Source organism: Periplaneta americana, chromosome 12 (assembly GCF_040183065.1).
Source record: "Periplaneta americana isolate PAMFEO1 chromosome 12, P.americana_PAMFEO1_priV1, whole genome shotgun sequence".
NCBI classification, from domain to species: Eukaryota; Metazoa; Arthropoda; class Insecta; order Blattodea; family Blattidae; genus Periplaneta; species Periplaneta americana.
Genome location: NC_091128.1, coordinates 172826244 through 172852064, shown reverse-complemented (window position 1 = coordinate 172852064; position 25821 = coordinate 172826244). Strand labels below are relative to the sequence as shown.

At 33.8% G+C, this 25821-nt stretch overlaps 1 protein-coding gene across 10 annotated transcripts in view; it reads right to left on the bottom strand.

Moving 5' to 3' along the window:
* LOC138711199 (C2 domain-containing protein 5) overlaps positions 1–25821 on the bottom strand; it is a 131190-nt gene that overhangs the window by 67482 nt on the left and 37887 nt on the right. For 9 of the 10 annotated variants that reach the window (XM_069842575.1, XM_069842574.1, XM_069842576.1 and 6 more), the window contains 2 exons: positions 20132–20146; positions 11503–11664 (listed from right to left, as the gene is read on the bottom strand). In XM_069842575.1, the coding sequence (XP_069698676.1) occupies positions 11503–11664; positions 20132–20146 (177 nt within the window). The remainder of the gene's footprint in view (positions 1–11502; positions 11665–20131; positions 20147–25821) is intronic. The other variant, XM_069842577.1, reaches the window with a different exon arrangement.

Below are 25821 nucleotides of genomic sequence, written 5' to 3'. Positions count from 1 at the left end.
GTACTTACTCTATGAAATTAACATGACTGTTTCATATTCTACTATCAATTAATTACTGTATTAATTATTCTATGAGACTTACTTGACTGTTTCACGTTCTACTATCAATTAATTGCTGTACTTACTCTATGAAATTAACATGACTGTTTCATATTCTACTATCAATTAATTACTGTATTAATTATTCTATGAGACTTACTTGACTGTTTCACGTTCTACTATCAATTAATTGCTGTACTTACTCTACGAAATTAACATGACTGTTTCATATTCTACTATCAATTAATTACTGTATTAATTATTCTATGAGACTTACTTCACTGTTTCACGTTCTACTATCAATTAATTGCTGTACTTACTCTATGAAATTAACATGACTGTTTCATATTCTACTATCAATTAATTACTGTATTAATTATTCTATGAGACTTACTTCACTGTTTCTCGTTCTACTATCAATTAATTGCTGTACTTACTCTACGAAATTAACATGACTGTTTCATATTCTACTATCAATTAATTACTGTATTAATTATTCTATGAGACTTACTTGACTGTTTCACGTTCTACTATCAATTAATTGCTGTACTTACTCTATGAAATTAACATGACTGTTTCATATTCTACTATCAATTAATTACTGTATTAATTATTCTATGAGACTTACTTCACTGTTTCACGTTCTACTATCAATTAATTGCTGTACTTACTCTATGAAATTAACATGACTGTTTCATATTCTACTATCAATTAAATACTGTATTAATTATTCTATGAGATTTACTTCACTGTTTCACGTTCTACTATCAATTAATTGCTGTACTTACTCTACGAAATTAACATGACTGTTTCATATTCTACTATCAATTAAATACTGTATTAATTATTCTATGAGACTTACTTGACTGTTTCACGTTCTACTATCAATTAATTGCTGTACTTACTCTACGAAATTAACATGACTGTTTCATATTCTACTATCAATTAATTACTGTATTAATTATTCTATGAGACTTACTTCACTGTTTCGCGTTCTACTATCAATTAATTGCTGTACTTACTCTATGAAATTAACATGACTGTTTCATATTCTACTATCAATTAAATACTGTATTAATTATTCTATGAGACTTACTTGACTGTTTCACGTTCTACTATCAATTAATTGCTGTACTTACTCTATGAAATTAACATGACTGTTTCATATTCTACTATCAATTAATTACTGTATTAATTATTCTATGAGACTTACTTCACTGTTTCGCGTTCTACTATCAATTAATTGCTGTACTTACTCTATGAAATTAACATGACTGTTTCATATTCTACTATCAATTAATTACTGTATTAATTATTCTATGAGACTTACTTCACTGTTTCACATTCCTATTGTCAATTAATTGCTGTACTTACTCTATGAAATTAACATGACTGTTTCATATTCTACTATCAATTAATTACTGTATTAATTATTCTATGAGACTTACTTCACTGTTTCACATTCCTATTGTCAATTAATTGCTGTACTTACTCTATGAAATTAACATGACTGTTTCATATTCTACTATCAATTAATTACTGTATTAATTATTCTATGAGATTTACTTCACTGTTTCACGTTCTACTATCAATTAATTGCTGTACTTACTCTATGAAATTAACATGACTGTTTCATATTCTACTATCAATTAATTACTGTATTAATTATTCTATGAGATTTACTTCACTGTTTCACGTTCTACTATCAATTAATTGCTGTACTTACTCTATGAAATTAACATGACTGTTTCATATTCTACTATCAATTAATTACTGTATTAATTATTCTATGAGACTTGACTGTTTCACGTTCTACTATCAATTAATTGCTGTACTTACTCTATGAAATTAACATGACTGTTTCATATTCTACTATCAATTAATTACTGTATTAATTATTCTATGAGACTTGACTGTTTCACGTTCTACTATCAATTAATTGCTGTACTTACTCTATGAAATTAACATGACTGTTTCATATTCTACTATCAATTAATTACTGTATTAATTATTCTATGAGATTTACTTCACTGTTTCACGTTCTACTATCAATTAATTGCTGTACTTACTCTATGAAATTAACATGACTGTTTCATATTCTACTATCAATTAATTACTGTATTAATTATTCTATGAGATTTACTTCACTGTTTCACGTTCTACTATCAATTAATTGCTGTACTTACTCTATGAAATTAACATGACTGTTTCATATTCTACTATCAATTAATTACTGTATTAATTATTCTATGAGACTTACTTCACTGTTTCACGTTCTACTATCAATTAATTGCTGTACTTACTCTATGAAATTAACATGACTGTTTCATATTCTACTATCAATTAATTACTGTATTAATTATTCTATGAGATTTACTTCACTGTTTCACGTTCTACTATCAATTAATTGCTGTACTTACTCTATGAAATTAACATGACTGTTTCATATTCTACTATCAATTAATTACTGTATTAATTATTCTATGAGACTTACTTCACTGTTTCACGTTCTACTATCAATTAATTGCTGTACTTACTCTATGAAATTAACATGACTGTTTCATATTCTACTATCATTTAATTACTGTATTAATTATTCTATGAGACTTACTTGACTGTTTCACGTTCTACTATCAATTAATTGCTGTACTTACTCTATGAAATTAACATGACTGTTTCATATTCTACTATCAATTAATTACTGTATTAATTATTCTATGAGACTTACTTCACTGTTTCACGTTCTACTATCAATTAATTGCTGTACTTACTCTATGAAATTAACATGACTGTTTCATATTCTACTATCAATTAATTACTGTATTAATTATTCTATGAGACTTACTTCACTGTTTCACATTCCTATTGTCAATTAATTGCTGTACTTACTCTATGAAATTAACATGACTGTTTCATATTCTACTATCAATTAATTACTGTATTAATTATTCTATGAGACTTACTTCACTGTTTCACGTTCTACTATCAATTAATTGCTGTACTTACTCTATGAAATTAACATGACTGTTTCATATTCTACTATCAATTCATTACTGTATTAATTATTCTATGAGACTTACTTCACTGTTTCACGTTCTACTATCAATTAATTGCTGTACTTACTCTATGAAATTAACATGACTGTTTCATATTCTACTATCAATTAATTACTGTATTAATTATTCTATGAGACTTACTTGACTGTTTCCCGTTCTACTATCAATTAATTGCTGTACTTACTCAATGAAATTAACATGACTGTTTCATATTCTACTATCAATTAATTACTGTATTAATTATTCTATGAGACTTACTTCACTGTTTCACGTTCTACTATCAATTAATTGCTGTACTTACTCTATGAAATTAACATGACTGTTTCATATTCTACTATCAATTCATTACTGTATTAATTATTCTATGAGACTTACTTCACTGTTTCACATTCCTATTGTCAATTAATTGCTGTACTTACTCTATGAAATTAACATGACTGTTTCATATTCTACTATCAATTAATTACTGTATTAATTATTCTATGAGACTTACTTCACTGTTTCACGTTCTACTATCAATTAATTGCTGTACTTACTCTATGAAATTAACATGACTGTTTCATATTCTACTATCAATTAATTACTGTATTAATTATTCTATGAGACTTACTTGACTGTTTCACGTTCTACTATCAATTAATTGCTGTACTTACTCTATGAAATTAACATGACTGTTTCATATTCTACTATCAATTAATTACTGTATTAAATATTCTATGAGACTTACTTCACTGTTTCACGTTCTACTATCAATTAATTGCTGTACTTACTCCATGAAATTAACATGACTGTTTCATATTCTACTATCAATTAATTACTGTATTAATTATTCTATGAGACTTACTTCACTGTTTCACGTTCTACTATCAATTAATTGCTGTACTTACTCTATGAAATTAACATGACTGTTTCATATTCTACTATCAATTAATTACTGTATTAATTATTCTATGAGACTTACTTCACTGTTTCACGTTCTACTATCAATTAATTACTGTAATTACTCTATGAAATTAACATGACTGTTTCATATTCTACTATCAATTAATTACTGTATTAATTATTCTATGAGACTTACTTCACTGTTTCACGTTCTACTATCAATTAATTACTGTAATTACTCTATGAAATTAACTTGAGTTTTCAATTAATTACTTTATTTACTTTATGTGATTAACACGAGTTTTTCAAATTTCAATATTAATTAATTACAGTATTTACATTGCGAGACTAAATTCAGTGTTTTATATTTCAGTGTCAATTAATTACTGCATGTACTCTGTGAGATTAACTTGGCTGTTTTACATTCCACTTAATTAACTTTAATGTTTCATATTTCCTTATTAATTAATTACTGCATTTATTCTATAAATGAATGAATATATTTGTCATTATGCAATACCTTTTTGGTGAGGGACACTTCACAATTAGTGTAAAGTGCCATCTCTTTGTTTTATAACACCTTTCATACAAGCCATTAGGTCATTAATTGTTTTAATTCAGTATTACATTTCTTCCACTCTGTTTTTTCTTGTCGTCATCATTTCTTTCACTAACCTTACTCCTCCCCCATTACTACAGCAAAATATTATACTTATAACTCCATGCTCTCCTCCTCTATGACACATTTCCCCTACGACATTAAATTTATGATTCATATTCCACTATCAATCACTTACATTATTTACTCTATGAGACTAATTTTTCAGTGTTTTATGTTTCAATATCAATTTACTCTAAAAGATTAACTCGAGTGCTTTATGTTCCACACTCAATTAATTATTGTACTTATTCTATGAGATTAATTTGAGTCTTCCTTGTACCACTATCAATTATCTGTCGGATACAGGGGGGAGAGCCATTAATCCTTCCCATTGAAGGCTTTAAGGAACCAACCTGGACAAATACCCAATGTCCCATCCCTACCTCCCCGTAGTGCAGCTGTTAGTAAGCATAATTTTATAAGCTGAACTAAAGGGAGGGGCTACTCATCAATTAACATTGGTCAGCTTGATGAGTTAATAACTGAATTTGGTATAATTTTCCTCTATTCAATACCTAATTCCCTCTTTACCCTTTCCTATCCAGTCCTCTGACTGAACTCTTACTTTCTTCGACCCCGATGGCATTAGAGCATTCGAGGCCTAGGGGTTAATTTCACTTTCCTTCCTCCTCTTTCTACTTTTCTGTTCCTAGTGCTGACCTGTTATGGCACTAAAATCGTCCTCCAGTGGCTTAAGGAGGGAAGGCTGGTGATCAACAAGATCTCCCAGCTAGGTCCAATGGACCCGTCGACCAACAGCAGGTGTAGTCCTCCAGACATTCTGGGGGTTGTGTGTGAATGAAGTAGCCACCAAAACGTTAAAATATGGTGTTCACTTAAATCGGCTACAAATTGCCATTTTATTGGAGTGCAAGAGGTCAAATGACTTTATTGTCAAATTCCTGGCATTAGAAAACAACAACAACATATTTACTCTAGAGTTTCACTGATTGTTTCAAGTTTCACTAGTTTTCATGGATGTGAACACTGTCTGATGCTGGGTGAGATGCTGTGATGATATTGAATAAAGACAAGTTTGCCTGTCCAACATGCAACGATTTGGCTAGACATCCTCTGCAGTAGGGGTGTCCGCAGTGAGGAGCAGTAGGAGCAGAGAAGAAGTTAATTTTTTTTTTTTTTTTTTTATACAGTGAAACCTGCCTTTGCGGTCACTTCATTTAAACGGCCACCTGGCCAAAAGGCCAATTTTCTCTGGAACCAATTGGATTTTCCATAAGATCAATACAAATTCTCTCTTTATTTAGCGGCCACCTCATGCTCCGGCCAGCGGCAGGGGTCTCTTTGGATTGGAACCTGACTATAACAGTCACTGTCCAACAAAAATGTTTTTCACGGATACTGTCTGACCTATTTTTTCGATGGTTAGAGGACAGAGAGCAATATCACGAGTACAATAGCTAAGTGTATAACAGTACACCCTCCATATCTTGGGGTTAGTTGGTTAATTTTATGACTCTTTTGTCACTTTCCACTCCGACCCTGCACAGCTATAAATTCTTACTCGTTTTTAAAGGATTGAAACACGGACGTTTTCTATCGAAAATGTCACAGTATGTTTTAGGTCAGTAGTTAACCATTCGAATTTTTTTTATTTTTTTTTTTCTCCTCTTTCCAGCTTTTTCTATTTGGACCAGCTTTTACGAATTTTTCTTCTTTTCATTCAGTTGATTCAGAGGAACTGTGACGTTAGTTTGAGTCTAACAATAAATCTAGAGTGGTATTAAGTTTAGAGGTGAGACGAAATAAGATTGAAGAAAGTGAGAAGGGAACATCTGCGAGAAAAATTGCAGAAATATTGAAATGTGGACGGACACAAATACACGGTATAATTAGGATGAAATATTAAAACAATGGGAGGAAAATATGCATGGTGGCCAAAAAAGAAGAGAGAATCTGTGTTTAGTAATGTGAATGATTTCGTTTACGAATGGTTCAAGTGTGCGAGGGCGAAGAAATTGAGTTTTGAAAAGGCTAGTTGCAAAAATGGAAGTGGCTGACATTAATATGCACGAGTGTTGTATGCGCACAGTACTAAAAAGTCAATGAAATTCAGTATTTTCATGCTGATTCATAAAAAACCGCAACCAAGGGGGTCCGGAAAGCTCCTATCTTAGCAATGTTAAATATGCATACATATAATTTTCTTTTTTTTCAGAGACTGTTAGGATTATAATTTTGAAAAAAATATGGGTTGTATAATGTACATTTCTGATTGCTTTAACACAGGGATTTTTAAAAATATTAATTATTTTCAAAATTAAAAAATTTTTTCAAAAAGTAGATATTTTTACAACATTTTTCAATGCTTGTAAGACCCTAACTTCTTTGAAATGCAAAAAATAAAAAAAATCCCGTGTTAAAATATGCTCAGGGCCTCAATAATTCTATCCTCTAAGTTTGAACCAATTCAGACAAGTAGATCCTGAGAAAAAGAAAATTTTATATGAAAAATTTACAACTTACGGGAAACCGGATTCAAAGTTTGTCAATGCATTCCAGCACCATATGATGGGTTGTCAGCATCCTCCTCATCTTCATCTTGCAGTTTTCTTTTTGCTGCTCTTCTATGTTGTCTTGCCCTTGACTCAATGTCTTTTACAGCTTTTTCTGAAGCCCTCAGTCTCTCCTTGTCCAAAATAAGTAGAGATTTTATTGTGAAAAATCCAACATTTGTCAGCAACCTTTTCAGAACCTCACACCTAGCAATATTTCCATCATTAAATGTTGCCACAGCATCATATACTCCAAAATGCAATGTATTAATGGAAACAAACACTGTCTTTGGTATTCTTGTCCAGATGACACTGTTGATGGACTCGTTGGGATTTTGGGTCCGGCCGTGAAGACATTTCTTCAGTAGTTGAATATCTGATAGATCCCTGAATACATCTTTTATTACTTCTACAATTGCATGAGGTAAGGGTTGTTTGTGTGTAAACTGTTCACCAGTGGCTTTAGCCTTGTTATATTTACACCATGAGTTTCTTCCTTCAGGACATAGTCCATGGTTAGGCTTATCGTCTGAGGAGGAGATGTGAAACAAAACTGCCCATACTGCTTTCCTCATGTTTTCTGCACTGTTCACATTTTGTCTAATTGCCATGCCATAATAATTTTGAATTTGATCAATAACAGCCTCAGTAAGTCTGTTCTTGCCATCTAAACTCTTGCCATCTTGTAGTTTTTTGCCTTTATAAGACGTTTTCAGTCGCCGCAGTCTTGTGCCCATACGTTTTTGCACATGGCCTATACATTCCAGTTTAGTTATGGGTACATTTTCTCCATATGGCTTCAGTTCATTGATTGCTTTGTAAGCCTTCGAGTCACCATCTCCTAAATAATTTATGTATCTCACCTTGTCACAAGGTTCAGACTGTTGAAATATTTTGACGACTCCTGCCACTTCCATGCCACCACTATTTCCACTGTAGTTTGCTGTACAATTTTCAGAATGTTCTTTTTTATTTGTACATCTACAATATTTAGACATGACAGCAACACCTATAACCTTGCCAGTATCTACACTTGTGGCAGTGACTACACCATTCATAGAAGTATGGCCTCTCTTTTGCCAGCTACCATCGAGGGCAACTGAAATATCTCTTATGTTGTTATTTTCAACTACAGCCTCTTCAATAGCATTCCTCATGGACTCTATGGCTACATCCTCAGCAATGTTTCCAATAAATTCATTATATTTTCCAAACTTCTGAGGTGGAGGTGGTAGATTCATTATACCACAAAGTGCAGAAGCAGCTGCTGCACCTTTACCTATTGCCCTCAGTGCATACACCAGGCGCACATTGATATCATAAAATTTAGATTTTGGATTAGGCCTATCTTCATTGTGACGTTCATATGAACTGCAAAATATCTTACTAAATTCACAGTTATCACAATACAGTCTGAAGAGTGTTGCTAATCCAACTGTTCGGTCAGCTTCCAGTTTTAGACCATTTTTACCACATTCTTTACATTGGGTGTAATTTAAAAACACATCACACAATATATTCAAATTAAAAATATGATTTACATCAGTTTCACTACATTCTTCCTCATAGACACTGTATCCTTCTAAACCTTTCAACTTCTTCTGACTACTGCTAGGTGGAGGTGCAAATTGATTGTTATTTATGCTGGAACACTCTCCATGTGAGCCTACCACTTCTCCTTGTATAGGTATCCCCACATTTTTTCGCTTTTTGAACACTTTCAGTTTACTATAAACCATGATAAAATAACCACAAATTATAACTTCACTATAAAATACACTGAAAACAAGAGCGCAGAAGTTCAGACAGATTTCTTCTCGAAACAACTTTCTTACACGTAAATACGATTTCAAACCGAAGCTAACAATCAAATGAAGAACAGACAGCAATAAGCGACATCTATACAGGTTAACCAATGCATAAATATCTCTCTTTAAGAAATAAATTACCTCCAAGGCGCGAAATACGAACATACAAAATTTTATTGTGTGAACTGTCAAACCATTATGGCCACGCCCCACCATGTATTTTATAAACAATGATATAAACAATTTATGAGCACAATAATATATGTGTATCATATATCATTGGAAAGGGGAAATTTTGTAGATTATGAATAAATGAAAAACAAAAAATTGAAAATTTGAAGATTTCCACCTTTCCGGACCCCAATCAAGTGGCCACCTGATAAAACGGCCATTTTACAAGGTAACTTCAGATGGCCGCTTTAGACAGGTTTCACTGTATATACTGGTATTGCTTTTTGCAAAGCTAGCCATTTCTGTAATCATCTTTGCAATATCCAGGTGTGCTATGAGGAGTTGGGAATTCTGTGCACTGATAACTGGAGTACAGCCAATATGACGGTGATGAACAGACACCTCAATTTACATTTTAAATATTACTGATAGCAGTTGGAACAAAAGCCCCAGGTACGTCTAAGAAAAAAAGTTTTGTCGTACAGATACTTTATAAGTCCCAGAAAGGAGGAAGTGCGCATGATCAGAGGACGAGCGACCTGGTTCACAAGAGAAGGACTAGATGAGGTAATAAAATTAGTTTCGTTGTACGTCTGATCATGTGCACTGCCTCCTTTCTGGGACTTATAAAGTATCTGTGCGGCAAAACTTTTTTCTAAGACTGTACACTTCAACTGACAAATACATAATAATATTTTTTCTTATGTGATATTTATACAGGATGTTTAAAAAATACGGGGCATAATTTCAGGTATGTATTTCCCACATGTACACAATCAAAATAGTTAATTACAACATGTGTCCGGAAATGCTTTATTTCCGAGTTATGGCCTTCACAACATTGAAATTCACCGGAACGTTTTTCTTTCCGCAGGTCGTTGCCATCAAAGGAGACATTAAGAGGGCACTCTGACAGTTCATTCCGAGGCGAAGGTTACATTCAGTGTTGTGTAGGCGTTAGACTGTGCGACATGTATTCAAATCAAGAGCTGGCAGAGATACACTTCATGTACGGTAAGGCGGACGGCAATGCTGCGCTGGCTCGTCGTTTGTACCATGAGAGGTACCCACAACGACAATGTCCAGATCGGAAGACATTTGTACGTCTCCATTACCGTCTGTGCGAGTATGGAAAATTTAACTCTCCTGGTTTGGGAAGGGGACGACCAAGATCTACAACTCCAGAAGTACAGGAAGAGATTCTGGAGGCTGTGAACATGACTCCTTCTATCAGCACACGAAGGGTAGCGTTGCAAGTCAATGTTCCTCATACGACTATCTGGAGACTGTTGAAAGAGTATCAATTGTATCCTTATCATTTGCAACGTGTACAGGCCCAGTCACCAACAGATTACCCTGCACGAGTTAGGTTCTGTCAGTGGTTCTTGCAGCAGTGTGGTGTAAATCCGAACTTTCCTGCCTTAGTATTATTTACAGATGAAGCACAATTCACACGAGATGGCATAACAAATTTCCACAATCAGCATGTATGGGCGTATGAAAACCCACGTGCAACTGTCCCATCTCATCACTAGGTGCGGTTTTCCCTCAACATGTGGGCCGGTATCATTGGTGATAGATTAGTTGGACCCCATGTACTTGTAAACAGACTTACGGGGCAGGCATACACAAACTTCCTGGAAAACACCATACCTCATGTTTTAGAAGACACTCCACTGATCAATCATCAACACATTCACTTCTTGCATGATGGCGCTCCTGCACACTTCAGTCGTACGGCTCACCAGTACCTACTTGGATCGAAGGTTTCCTGATCGATGGATAGGTAGAGGTGGCCCAATTGCTTGGCCTCCACGCTCACCTGATCTGAACCCTCTCGATTTCTACTTGTGGGGCCATTTAAAATCATTGGTTTATTCATCTCCAGTGCCTGATTTGGAATCCCTTCGGAATCGAATTGTGGCATGTTCTGAGGACATACGCAATACTCCTGGAGTTTGGGATCGTGTTCGCAGGTCAATGAGACATCGATGTGATGTCTGTATTCAAGCAGAAGGTGGACATTTTGAACATCTTCTGTAATGACAACGACCTGCGGAAAGAAAAACGTTCCGGTGAATTTCAATGTTTTGAAGGTCATAACTCGGAAATGAAGCATTTCCGGACACATGTTGTAATGAACTATTTTGATTGTCTACATGTGGGAAATACATACCTGAAATTATGCCCCGTATTTTTGAAACACCCTGTATAATTATCTTAAAGATACAGTGCATCAGGACCGACCAGCAGAAACAGATATTTAAAACGTGTAATTCAAATAGAAATTAGTGCCATTTCACCATAACTTCTTCGAAAAGTACCTTTCCATACAAAATAATCGTAACTTTATTAACACTCGCAAGACATACCCAAGTGTAGAATGAAGCCAGGTGGGTACTTAGACATTGTTAGGAAGGGATATTCCATCATGTCTAGACTCTCCTGGTTCATGGATGGACGAACCATGGCAGGACCTTGTCGTAAGTGACCACCCATTGTTGAAGAACGATCACTCCCTGTTAAACTATTTCCTGTAAAAATAATAATAAGCTGCTCTCAAATACAAAACTGATTGTAAATTGCAGGTTTTATTCTGGTTACTTCTGCCATTTGGGAATGATTTCATTTGAATTACTTCCATTGCTGAGCTTTTGGTCAGAATCAAACTTCAAATTGGTCTTTCAGACATCTGCAGCAATAAAAGTACGTTCAAACAAATCTTCCCATTGTCAACATGCATTCCTCTTTTTAATAGTTTTTATTCCTAATTTTCATTTATATGTTTCACCTTCTTATAGTAATACTTTTATATACTTCTTCTTTCAAAGCAAGAATTTTAATTTATGTTGTAACAAAACTAAGATCTAACCACATAGCAAAGTAAGATATTTTTTAATGTTTTGCATTTACAGTATACATTAAATACAAAATATATATTTCAATTTTACTTCAGTAATTTAAGTTCTTCATTAGTAGTAGTTAGTAGATGAATGAAAAAAACTTTACAATTCTCACACAATCAAGAAACTGGGTTTTTTATGTACAAATATGAAAATACCATTCCTATACCTTAAATACCCTGATTCCTAGTTACCAATATAAACTTAAAATATATCTATAACACTTATTCTGATACATGAAAGGGAAGAAATCTCAGTCCATGCAATCTTAGACCAGTGAGAAAAATTTCGTATTTACGAGGTGCATTCACAAAGTAAGTATTGTTTGACTACCATACTGGATTTTTTCCCTTAGCATTTCACGTGTCCTAATCTTTTCAACATTTCCACCAACAGAAAGATTCCTTTCGTTAATATGGCAGAAGGTTTTCTACAACATAGCCACAAAATAAGACCTCTGCGACTTGAGCCAATTCTCAACATTTTTTAACTCATCATTGTTGAAAACTTCCTGTAAGATTCACAACACGATAGCTGTTCTGCCTATGGCTTGAGCTAGTTCTCAACATTTTTCTATTCGTCACTATTGAAAACTTCCTGTATAGCTTATAACACAGTAAATGTTTCACCTATGGCTTGAGCTAGTTCTCAACATTTTTCTATTCGTCACTATTGAAAACTTCCTGTATAACCTACAACACAGTAAATGTTTCACCTATGGCTTGAACTAGTTCTCAACATTTTTCTACTTTTTACTGTTTAAAACATCCTGTATGATCTACAACAAGCTAGATATTCCGCTTATGGCTTGAGCTACTTCTCAACATTTTTCAACTAGTCACTGTTGAAAACTTCCTGCATATCTCACAAAACAGTAACTGTTGGACTCATTTGAATGGTAACTGGCAGATTCATCCCTCTACAGTCTGGACATGAACCATATAACTTTCATCTGTTACGATGTCTACAGTGACAACCAGATGAAGAATGTTAAAAAATAAACGGCTCTAGACACAAGTAGCGAATCTGTATGAACAGGGCAGATGTGGGACGAAGTCCCTCATATCACATCTCACTTCCCACTTTTAGGACAGTGGTGACTAACTTGTGCTTTTTGTGCAAAAGCACTCTTTGCTGCACACGTGTAATATACAGTAGTGTGGAGTATGCAAGAGCAGATATTCCACTCAAACACTTAAATATCAACAACACAAATATTCAAGCTACACAGGTCAGAGCGTGTTATTTATTTAAACAATATTGTTTCTATTATTATTATTATTATTATTATTATTATTAATCTCCATTAAAACTAATGCCTTAAAGAGGATACAGATTCCAATAAAAACAAATCAGGACGTAAAAATTTGACAGAAAGATTACTAATAATGCATTTAAATCCTTTTTAAATAAGGAAATACTTACATTCTGAATGCACCTATTAATTCCAAAATACGTAAAATTAAGAGTACAGTAGCAAGGCAAGATATTTGAGATCTGCCCCCACCATTTGCGTCTTATTTAACTCAAGACTTTTAGAAGACACATACACAGAGACACGTGGATACATCATTAAGTAAAAACATGCTCTAAAGTTAACTTCACTATTGACACAGTCTGACATGAATTTCATATACCAGTCTTTAAAAAAAAAAAAAATTACATTTTTGCAACATTTAACACTGTGTAAATGCACGTTGAACTATCATTGACTATTCAACTATGAAAGACCACAGCACAAGAGATGAAGACAAGGAATTTTAATTACACACTGCTCACAGTTATGCCTGATAGTCACCAACTATTGATTACTGATTGAAGAAAATGTCACTACTGGTAAATAAACAGATGCCTGTAGGCTGGAGTGGTAATGTACAGCAAGAGAAATTACACTGATAGTATCTTCAGGATAAAAGTGCAGGGGATAAGATATTCTTTCATTTTTTCCATCTATACTAATAATAAATCTGTAGCCGAAATTTTTCTGGTAATTTTCGATTTTCCAAAAATAATTGGTCCTAACGTATATAATTAACCACCCTGAAACCGAAAATCGCTTTTTTGACATTTTTGTTTGTATGTCTGTCTGTCTGTATGTTTTGTTACCTTTTCACGCGACAATGGCTGAACGGATTTCGATGAAAATTGGAATATAAATTAAGTTCGTTGTAACTTAGATTTTAGGCTATATGGCATTCAAAATACATTATTTAAAAGGGGGGTTATAAGGGGGCCTGAATTAAATAAATCGAAATATCTCGCTTATTATTGATTTTTTGTGAAAAATGTTACATAACAAAAGTTTCTTTAAAAATAATTTCCGATAAGTTTTATTCCTTGAAAAATTTTGATAGGGCTGATATTTAATGAGATAAACGAGTTTTAAAATTAAAATAACTGTCATCTTAAGGTCGTGTAATGAATTAAAAAACAAATGACTTCGTCTATAAGGGGCCTTGGACAGCAACAATCGAAAGCTATGAAAGATAGCCTACAGATAATGTTTCTGCATTTCTATGAAGTAATATCGGAAGCTAAATTAACCGATTTGTATAATTAATTATTAATTCACCATTGGAAAATGTAGTTTCTCTAGATGGACATAATGCTATAATGTTATCACAGTAACTCCTGAGTGAATCGAGGACAGGTAAGATTAAAATAGATTCTTATGCACAGAAAACTTGATAGGCTATTCTGTATATTCGTTTCCTGTATTTCCTAAATTAATTTTTATGACCAAATGAGTGGTCTCTGGATCAAAATGATCGCATTTTAATTTTTTAATTCAATTTAAATTAAGTAACATAATAAACGATTTATCCTTCTATCAAACACGAATGTTCCCTGGATCAAATGTCCTATTTTAATTATATAATTAAATAGAGACGTAGATGGGAGGATATTAAAATGGATTTGAGGGAAGTGGGGTATGATGATAGAGCCTGGATTAATCTTGCACAGGATAGGGACCGATGGCGGGCTTATGTGAGGGTGGCAATGAACCTTCGGGTTCCTTAAAAGCCATTTGTAAGTAAGTAATTACTTTATATTTATTTCTAACGGGTGCAGCGGAGCGCACGGGTACGGCTAGTTAATAATAAAATTTTGGGTGACCTACTACACAGCACACTTTGCATACAGTAAATGATAACCACAAAGAGCTGGCACTGGAGGTAATGGGCCTGGGCCAGTACACACACAGGCCAATAGCTATTCAGTACAGCACGTGCTTTAGTGTGTTTCTAGCTTTTCACTGTGCTTAAGAGAAGTGATATGTAGAACTGAGATTTATATGATTGTAAACCATTGTGAATGTAACCTGACTGCATGCTTTTGTATTCGTGTTGAGTTTGCCATTTACTTTTCACTGTGAAAAAGCCTTTTAGAGGATTAACAGTATCAAAGGAAAATACTGAATGACATCTAAAAGAAGTGGGGGCAAGATATCTAGAACGTCTTGTTCGTAAATAAATTTCTATTTCTCCTCAGCCGCGAGTTGTGGCATTAACCAGTTCTCCAGCATGTCCAGGCCTATGACACTGTTGTTCGTGAAGAAGAATGGGCCAAACAAGAGTCTTCTGGAAAGTACACAAAACATGTCCACTTTGGGACTGGCATGTCCCATCTGGATGACAGCATGAGGATTCTGGGATCCCCATGTCCGCATATTGTGACTATTGATCTTTCCAGATAAATGAAATGTCGTTTCATCACTAAAAATGATAATGCAGTGGCTGAAGACATCTTCTGTATATGGCCATCCTGGTTACCGGACTTCGTAGTGTGCGATTTCTTTCTGTGTTTCGTCTAGAACAATGTTTACGTCCCTACATTTCTGAAGACACTGCTGGAATTGCAACGGCTCGTCAGGAACATCACACAAAACATGCTTGACAAGGTTTGGCGACAGTGGGAATATAGTCTGGACATCTGTCATGTTACATGTAGGATGTATATCGAATATCTGCAGAAACACTACTATTTGTGCAACACTCCCTTGTTCATCTCCACAAGTGTATTGATGCAAATGGCGGTAACTTTGAACATCTGCTAGAGTGACACAGTTTCATCAGAAAAGATGTTACTGATTATTTGTGAGTGCGTTTTCCGTGCTGGATGTAATTTAGAAACGTGAAATTTCTCTGAGCTATAGGCCACTGATATTTTGTTCAGGAAAATAAACCACTTCCGTTATTAGCAATTGTACCTCTAGTTTTCAGTTCGATAGAAAAAACATACATGTTACATTTAAAAAAAAAAGTTAACTTTGAGTTGAAAGTGATATTGTTTTAAGTTTTTGGATTGCACATACCCTCCCATTGTGTGAACCCCTGACATGGGTACATGCCTGCGCAAGTAGATTTTTCACATCTTGTTTCGTTTCGAAAATATTTGAGGTCGCAGAGTTAGGTGAGACACCCCTGTATATCTGTGTGTATACGCTTATGTAATTAAGTTAAATTTTTGTTGCAAATTTATCAAAGACCATGCTACTGAGCAGGTAGAAGAAGGGAGACATCATCTTGCTCCATGCTGTGGATGTACAGTGCGATTCTTAAGGGGAGGCAGAGGTGAAATTTTGAACAAAAACTGAAGAAAAAATGAAAATTTGGTTTTTTCCATTTTTATTATCTTTATTTTCATATTCCGATGTTAGTTTTTGATTTTGTGCCTTTTAAAAGTATGAAATTAAAACCAAGATAACTGTATTACTATATTATTCCCATAATAAACTAATACTTATCATTATTTATATACCTTCTCTGAACATATAAATAAAAATAAATATTGAAAATTTCTTACAATATGGTGCATGGAGCATTTTATATCAAACGATATAAAGTCTTATAAAATTATTAATATTTACAGAACTATTGTACTTAGAAAGTTGAAACTTGGTATGTCCATTACTAATAACATACTTAGTATCCATGATCAATTTCAAATAAATCGGACAAATTTTGTGGATTTTGAAATATTCACCTCTGCCTCCCTTTAAGCAGTTAAAAAGTTACTTACCAATTTTATGAAGGAAGGTGATGAAATGTTCTCCATTAGCGTGGAGATAAGTGTTGTAGTATGAGGTGATGTTCCTACCACGCTCTGCAGTGCCTCCTCGGAAATTCTCACAATTTCTCTGCTAATTGAATCCTTTGACTCGACTATTATGTGATGGTTTATTCTATACACCCTGTCTTTTAAGGGGAATTGGACGTTATCGCATGCAAAGTAATGATAAAAATAGCCAATCTTCAAGCAGTCATAAATGTAATACTATTTACCACAGCTATTCCATTTTTTTTGTGATATATGTATACATATTAAGCTTTAAAATGAAAAAAGAATGGTTAATCTAGTGTAAATCCTACCCTTAAATTAATTGTTAAATTTAAACGCATTTTTTATATAAATTCACTACATATCTGTGATTAGGTACACTCTATTCACTTATAATAGCACACATTGAATTAAAATTTTGGCCACTTACTGCTAACAGATACTAAAACATACCCTACTAAAATTATTAAAATATCTGTAATACTATGGGCATAGGGCTTATACTAATCTTCAATTTTTTTTTTATTTATTCACGGTGATGATTTCTATAAGTCCTATGCCCATAATATTACAGATACATGAATAATTTTAGTAGGGTATGTTTTAGTATCTGTTAGCAGTAAGTGGTCAAATTTTCAATTCAATATGTGCAATAATAAGTGAATAGAGTGTACCTAATCACAGACATATAGTGAATTTATCAAAAAAATTGTGCTTAATTAAAAACATTAATTTAAGGATAAAGATTTACTCTAGAGTATCCATTCCTTTTCATTTTAAAGCTTAATATGCATAGACACATAGCTAACAAAAATGAAAGACCTCTGATAAATAGTATTATATTTATGACTGCTTGAAGATAGGCTATTTTTACCATTATTTTTCATGCGATAATGACCAACTCCCCTTAATGTATTCCACAAATAAAAGTCACGAGGTGTCATATCGGGGGATTGTGCTGGCAATGGATCAGTTGTTTTGATCACTTGTTAATGAATCCCAGGACATGTTTGAACTCGCACTCCAGAAAACTGTTCACGAAACTATCGTCCAACTGTTCCTGCAGATTCGTACTTAATGAAACACACTGTTCAGTATGTATACTAAAAGTCATTAACCAGAAGAATACATTTACGCATTACGAAAAACGAACATACACTGATGAAAGCCAGGAACTGCTTACATCTACTAGAATTGGTAACTGCACGTTTTTACGTGTACATTGTAGAGTTGGGGCTTTTTCTCTCTGTGGATGTCCGTGACACAGTCCAGATCTTATGCTATCACTTGTGTCTGCAGCATGCCTCAACTGTTTCAGTCTCCAGACTCGAACAGATGTCACCAAATTCTTAAACAATTCTGTAATTTCATGGTTGTATCTGCACTTCTATTCATTCCCCATATTCTTCTAAGAATCTTCCTTTCGAAAACAGCAATTTGTGTGCATACATTCTTATTAAGTGTCCATATTTCTATACCAAACATTACTTTTGGTCTGATTAAAGTTTTATACAGTAGATTTCCTCCTTGATACTTCTTGAGATAATTTTATTCTTAATTAATTGATGAACTAGTGGACTTACTCATGTTAAATATGTAATATTCGTCCGGCTTACAGCTGCTTCAGTGCATCACGCACCATCATCAGAGCCTACTAGATCGCGGCGTCATCTCGAACTTCTCTGCCTGTTAGGAGGGTGTGTTTTATTGTTGGAATGTGTTGGATTGTGGAGTCGAATAGTGTGTGTGTACTGAAATTGATCTGTGTGTTGAGGATTTGATCAGGGTGTGTTTTAGTGTGTTTGTATATTTCGTATTGTTCTAGTGTGTTGAGTTTTTGGTTCTTGGGTTGTGTGTGTAGGATTTCCATGTCCGTATTTATGTTATTGTATGTATGGTTGGCATTGGTTATGTGATCGGCATATGTAGATGTGTTGTGTCCTCTGGTTATAGCTTTAATGTGTTCTTTGTAGCGAGTTTGGAATGATCTGCCTGTCTGTCCTATGTAATTATTCTTAATTACTGGTAAGAGTGTAAAGTATGCTCTGTCACTTAAATTTATTCTTCTTTGAATTTCTGGCTTCTGGATTGCTACCGCTGAAGCTATATTAAATAATAATAATTCTAGTGCATAACTTTGCCTGATTCCTTTTTCTAGTGTGACTTTTGGTGATATTTTTATAATTTTAATTACTGCATATACTTCCAATGTGATTACCTTACACAAATTAATCAACTTTTTGGGAAATCCATTGGTGTTTCATAAACTAAGACCTTCATTTTACCTCAGAGGAAAAAGTCTAATGAAGTGAGGTTTAAATGACATTGATGGGCATCCCTGTGCCAAAGGATACAAAAATTTATCGTTAACTCGAATCTGCATGGTTCACAGTGACTATGGTGCTGCACCACAAGTATAGTACTTGGAACTACAAGATGGTCCAATCTGTATCTCACATTTACTCCACAACTACTCAACTTGGGATGTAGCTTGATGTAATGTTATTTAGCCCGAACAAAATTTCCGTAAAGTATTGTATACTATTTCTAAACATAGCAAGGTAAGAAAATATTGCACAATTTAAGTAGAATAACAAGAAATTCAACATTAACTGACAGTTTTAAACTATTCATAAATACACACTGCAAACAATTACAACTAAAATCCAACATTAAATAAATAAATAAATGTAAAGAGGATTCATGTTTTGAAACAAGAGCGTGGTAACTGCCATGACAATAAGCCACATTATAGAAAAATTATCATGCATTTTATAGTAATCTGATAATTCAGCTTAGATTTCACACACATCTGTACAGTTTCCACACCCTGGTGCACTACTAAACATAAATAAAAACGAAAAACTAAAAATTGTAAAATAACACGAAACAAATGTCACCATCATAGTTCAAAGAGCAGGTTCTTAAAATCAACACAGAACTGAACAAACGAAACAAGAAAAGAGCTAAACGTAACCTGTACCACAATACACCTGTACGAACACTTCCCTTGTCTGCAGACATCCAGTTTACTTACGTTTCCTGCAGCTTCCTACCAGAAGAAAAAGAAAATAGAATATGAAATGAAGAGCCTATTATAAATAGTAAATAACTGTTACAAATAATAATAACTGTTATCAACAGAAAGGAATACATTATAAGAGAGGCAACATTCTCTGGTGGAACACTGAATTCTCTTTACTCTGAATAGAACTTTCTTATGACATCTCTTTAAACCAGGAGAAGACGCATAGCAGGGAAAAGACCGCACCGCACTTGTTTTAAATCTGTTCTACTTTAATGGCAGGAAACCTCTGACCTCCTCACTCTTTTATATTCTTAATTAGTGCCTTGTTGACAATTTGTGCACCTCAAACAGTCAAAGTTGTGCTCTATTTCGAACAGATGCTTGTTCTTTTTATAGAGCGGTGTTTTTTACTGCTTGCACTCTCTCATGTTACAACATGAAAATGCATTCCTCTGTATCCCAGTAAGGACGAGACTCTACAGACAGCACCGGCTCCCCTCTTGGCGCATGCGCTCTGCTTTGTTGATGGGTGGAAGGGAAGAGTCAAATGTGTTTTCGCGCGGATTCTGACTAAGTGGTATTTTTGTGCTTGTTTTGCTGTGTTTCTGTTATAATAGAAAGTTTTAGTATTTTTATGTTTGTTTTATTATGTATGCTTGCGTTTGTGGTGAAAACTTTGGGTACGGTACAGTAATTTAAATAATGGAAAGTTTTATTACCTGTTTTTTGTTTTATTACGTTTGCTTACTATGCTTGCGTTTGTGGTGAAAATTTTGCGTAATTGAGATTTATTTTATTTCAAGTATTGTTATGGTTCCACGCAGTTTTTGTTTGTATAATGTAATATAAATTATTGACATTAGGCCTACATATTTTATGTTTTGTTTCGCAGTACATCGTGATTTGATTTTGGTGTTTGTGCAGTTAACTTTATGAGTTTATATTACATATTATGTATTAGGGCCTATAGGTAATAGGCTCTAGACTAGTGAATTTTTATTATCCGATGCAGTGAACATAATTACAATTTAAAAAATGATATAGATATGCGTGTGGAAAGAAGTGAGCTTCTGTATGGAGGCACGTGTTGTATAGGCTTAATAGGGCTATTGTATTTTATCACGCACCGTACCATATCACCACAAAACTAAAGACTAAGAAATCGTGTTATGAATGATTAGTTCTTTTACATGAACATTTTAAATCCAGCTTTGAAAACTAAGGCGTCATTCCAAGGTACGTGCTATATTTTGTTATTTTAGAAAATAAGCATTTTCTAATATGCCTTTAATGACCACGATTCCTATTTTAACATTTACAGTATATATGACGTAAGTTCGGTTACAGTAAACATAAACACTTAGATACTGTTAGTACCAAGAATGATTTTATTTGCCATTGCAAAATAGATTTAACTTTAAATATCACTAAATTTATTTCGCTATATGCAAACCTAATACCAAACACCTACTTCCCACAGCATTACACTTCTGAAACATCTTTCTTCACTCTCTTCCACCAACAAATTGCAAGATTTAAATGCCCGGTAATAAAGCAAACCTTAGTGCGCATGCGCCAGCCGAGAGCCGGTGCTGTCCGTAGAGTCTCGTCTAGTAAGGCGCCCGTTGCACTAAACTGGCAACATTGTGATGGCGTGACTGCCCCACTCCATCATATCCTTAATTAGAGCATTGTTGACATTCTGTGTACTTGTAATACTCACAGCTGTGCACAATTATGTGCTCATTCTTTCTGTGTTGTCAGATAATTAGGGTTGTCAATTTTTTTAAGAAAATACGGGAGACAAAATTTCACATAGAAAATAGACAAATTATTCTGTTGAGTTATTAAAAAACAACTTTATTCTACATTTCGGCAGCTAGGCCTAAATTAAAAGTATTTAGAGAAAGATTTTTGTCTCGTGTAATAGTTTGAAGTCGACTGCAGTTTGCAGCTCTGATTTGATTACATCTGTCGTGCTCCTGTTTCGAACATCTGTCCAATTATTGTTCATGAGATGAAACACCATCTTTGTATGAGCATTACTACTTGGTATGCTTAGAGCAAACTAGCCAGTTTTTTCAAAATTTATAACATTAACACGACTTGATTTTGGATTGGTAAGTACTGGCAAGCATTACTTTCTATAAAGACTGCAAATTTTAATGTATTTCTTGAGCAACAAAATTCATCATATAAACAATCATCATTGACGGCAAAAACAAATGTATGGAATAAAAACTTTTACATTATGAAAAAATAAGGGAGAAAAATGCTTGAAGAGAAGAATAATACGGGAGTCGGGGGACTGTTAAAAATTAGGGGCAAATACGGGAGATTCCGGGATATATGGGAGGGTTGGCAACCCTACGGACAATCCTCACGTTATATAAATAACAGCTTACTATTCTGTTTTGCATTTTATACGAAGAACAATTCTGCATTATTAATAAAATACTGACATATTAGTGTAACTTTATTAGTTCTGTTAACATCACTTCCGTAATATTACATTGGATTTATTGTGAAATGTAAAGCGTATCATTTCATGCAAATCTGGCTTTCAGGTAATAGCTACCTGTAAAGCAGGTTTGAATAATTTCAAGGAAAAATTGTTCCGGGGCAGGGTATCGATCCCGGAACAATTTTTCCTTGAAATTATTCAAACCTGCTTTACAGGTAGCTATTACCTGAAAGCCAGATTTGCATAATACATTCGTTACTGTGATACGTTAACAGAAAACCACAATTTAAGTCACATAGAGTATTGTGTGCACTCACAGTTGAGTTCTGGCGTCTTGTCAGCTCACTTTGAGTTATGTGGATACAAAGGAAAAATTGTGACGGTGTCGTGTATGGTTCCTGGGGTAGCTCAGTCAGTAGAGCGTTCACGCGCTAAGTGAAGGGTCCCGGGATCGATACCCGGCCCCGGAACAATTTTTCCTTGAAATTATTCATATCATTTCATATTTTTATATAATATTGTAATAATCATTTCTGCACAGTTTTCTTGTTGAATTACTTTATTTTTATAAAACCACTATGATATTTTGACCATTTGTATTAGAAATTTATAGCAATTCAACAGTTGTGATGCTACAATTAAAATTACAGCAGTAAAGAAAAAGTAAATACTGTAATCAACTTTTGAAAAAAATGTAATGCGAAAATGTAATAAAATGTTCCAAGGTTGTATTATAAAAAAAAAATCTTGTAACGTTTAAAATAAAAATAATATAACGAGACAAAATGCGCAAGCAAAAATCAATAAGTTGAGCCTAGTAACATATTTTCAGCAGTGGTTTTTTTGACCGCATGTGCTCCCCTCATGTTATAATGCGTATGCACCTTCTCCCAGGTTAAGTTACATATTCTAGTCCACTAAAGTGATTAAATTAAAATTTATTATGTTGCCAGTCCGAATGCAACAATTATATTGGTACTAAGCAGATGTGCAAAAGCTCCATAACCTGTAATATTATGCACTGCAAGGAAATCCTCGATCAAGAAAATCCGAGTATTTCGCTATCAAAAAAGCTATTCTTTTCTTTCTGGCATTACATAGGCTCCTGAAAATAAGCTATATCACTCTACTGAAATTACTTTCCACTACACGAGCTCACAGTGATAGTGTCAGACCAATTTCCTCGGTCAAGGAATTCCCTCCAGAACGAGAAGTAAACCATTGTTATACATTAACATTTAGTCTGCATGTGTATGTGTCTTGTACACGTGAGTAAGTGCCTTATGTGTGAAGTTAGAGACGAATTACAAAGAGGCACCATAATGAGTAAACATGTCCGCCTAAGATATTATTAAAATTTTAATTTAATAAAAATCATACTTTTTCAACGATTCCACAAACAAGAAGTAACTAATTCTCCTTGTACTTAAACATTATAAAATATCTGCTTATACCACAAATATTAAAGAATACTGAGGGTTATTTAAAGTTCTTTAAACTTTGTTTAAAATACTTTCATAAAAATACAAACATTTCATTCACAAAAGAATTGGATTTAACATCACTGTACCTGCTTTCAATTGTTTCATTCCGGTTGCTTGAGGCAGTGCTGAATCATGGCATGTAAATTTCCAATCCAGCATTTGCCTTTGTAACTGAGGGAAACCCCCAATCAGATTTGTCGGCTGCAGGGTTTGAACTCGGGAACTCCCGAATGCGAGTCTCAAATGCTATCGCCTGAGCCAACTCGCTCGGTAATATAAATTTTATGGCACAAGTTATACAGTCATAATAGACATTTTTAGTTGTCATGGTAATATTTTATGGCACCGGTACAATACTGTGGCATATTATGCACGATTTTCACTAATGATAAAGACTGTTTATAATACTGAGTACAAGAAAGAATGTTTATGATTTCTTAAGACTTTAAGAATGCAAACATGAAAAAATAAACATAGAATGTCACATAAAAATTCAACTGTTTGCACATTCTGTTCAAAATGGGTAACTCTTACTTTATAAAAATGTGCAAATGTATTGATTTACTCCAAATAACTCTTACTCATAGTATTTTTAATAAAACTGAAAATTAAGAATTTATAAAGCAATGTTCCATACTTTTTTGTCATGTACAGTACACACACAAAAAAAAGATTCATTTGTGAATGAAATGATATTTCTATTGTTATCTAACAAAGTTTCTGCAATTTTCAAAAGAAACCTTTCTGACTTGAATTAACTCATGTTTCCAACAAGACATTTCCTGTACTACTAACAATCACTGCTAATATAGAATTATTCCTTCATATTTCTGTAACATGTTTATCCCCTATATAATAATTGCAATAAAATTAAACTATGTTTTAAATTAATTATTCAGATCATGCTGACTGGTGGGACCTATTCTGTAACCATGCAGGTTTCTTAGAAACACACACACACACAAACAAGCACGCAGATGCACACCACAAATCCATATGCACACATCTTACAGGCACGCACAAATGCAATAATACACGACATTTGTACAAGCACGCATACATCCCATATGCAGATGCTGCAACATAGCACATTGACTAGTATGCTGGCTTTCATGCAAGAGACCTGCATTCAATTACTACCAAGTCTAATTTTTTATAAAAAAAGTTCTTGCAGTTCTCCTCAATTAGGTTTAGTTAGGGTAATCCTATTTCCCTCATACCATTCTATTATTTCATTAAAAATTCATCAGCCCTCTCTAGTCAAAAATAACACTTAAATATTCAATTCTCATATTATGTAAACCTCTAAAATCTTCTCTGGAATGGCTGGAAGCAGTGATAATGGTGGTGGTGGTGGTGGTGGGAGTAGTAGTTGTAGTAGTAATTACAACTGTAGCAGTAGCAGTTAAAATTGTAGTGACAGCATTACAATAATTATAGTAGCAGCAGTTACAATTAGTAATAGCAGTTACAAATGTATTAATAGTACTTATAACTGTAGTAATAGCAGTTATAATTTTAGTAGCAGCAATAGCAGCAATAATAGTTGCAGTAAAAACAATAGTAGTTTTAGCAGCAACAATAGCTCTAGTAGAAACAGTAATAGCTATAATAGTAGCAATAGTAACTGCATAATCAGCAGTAATAATAGTTACAACTGTAGTAGCAGCAGTAGTAGTAGTAGTAGTTACAAATTGTAGTAGTAGTAGTTACAACTGTAGTAGTAGTAGTAGCAGTAGCAGTAGTAGTAG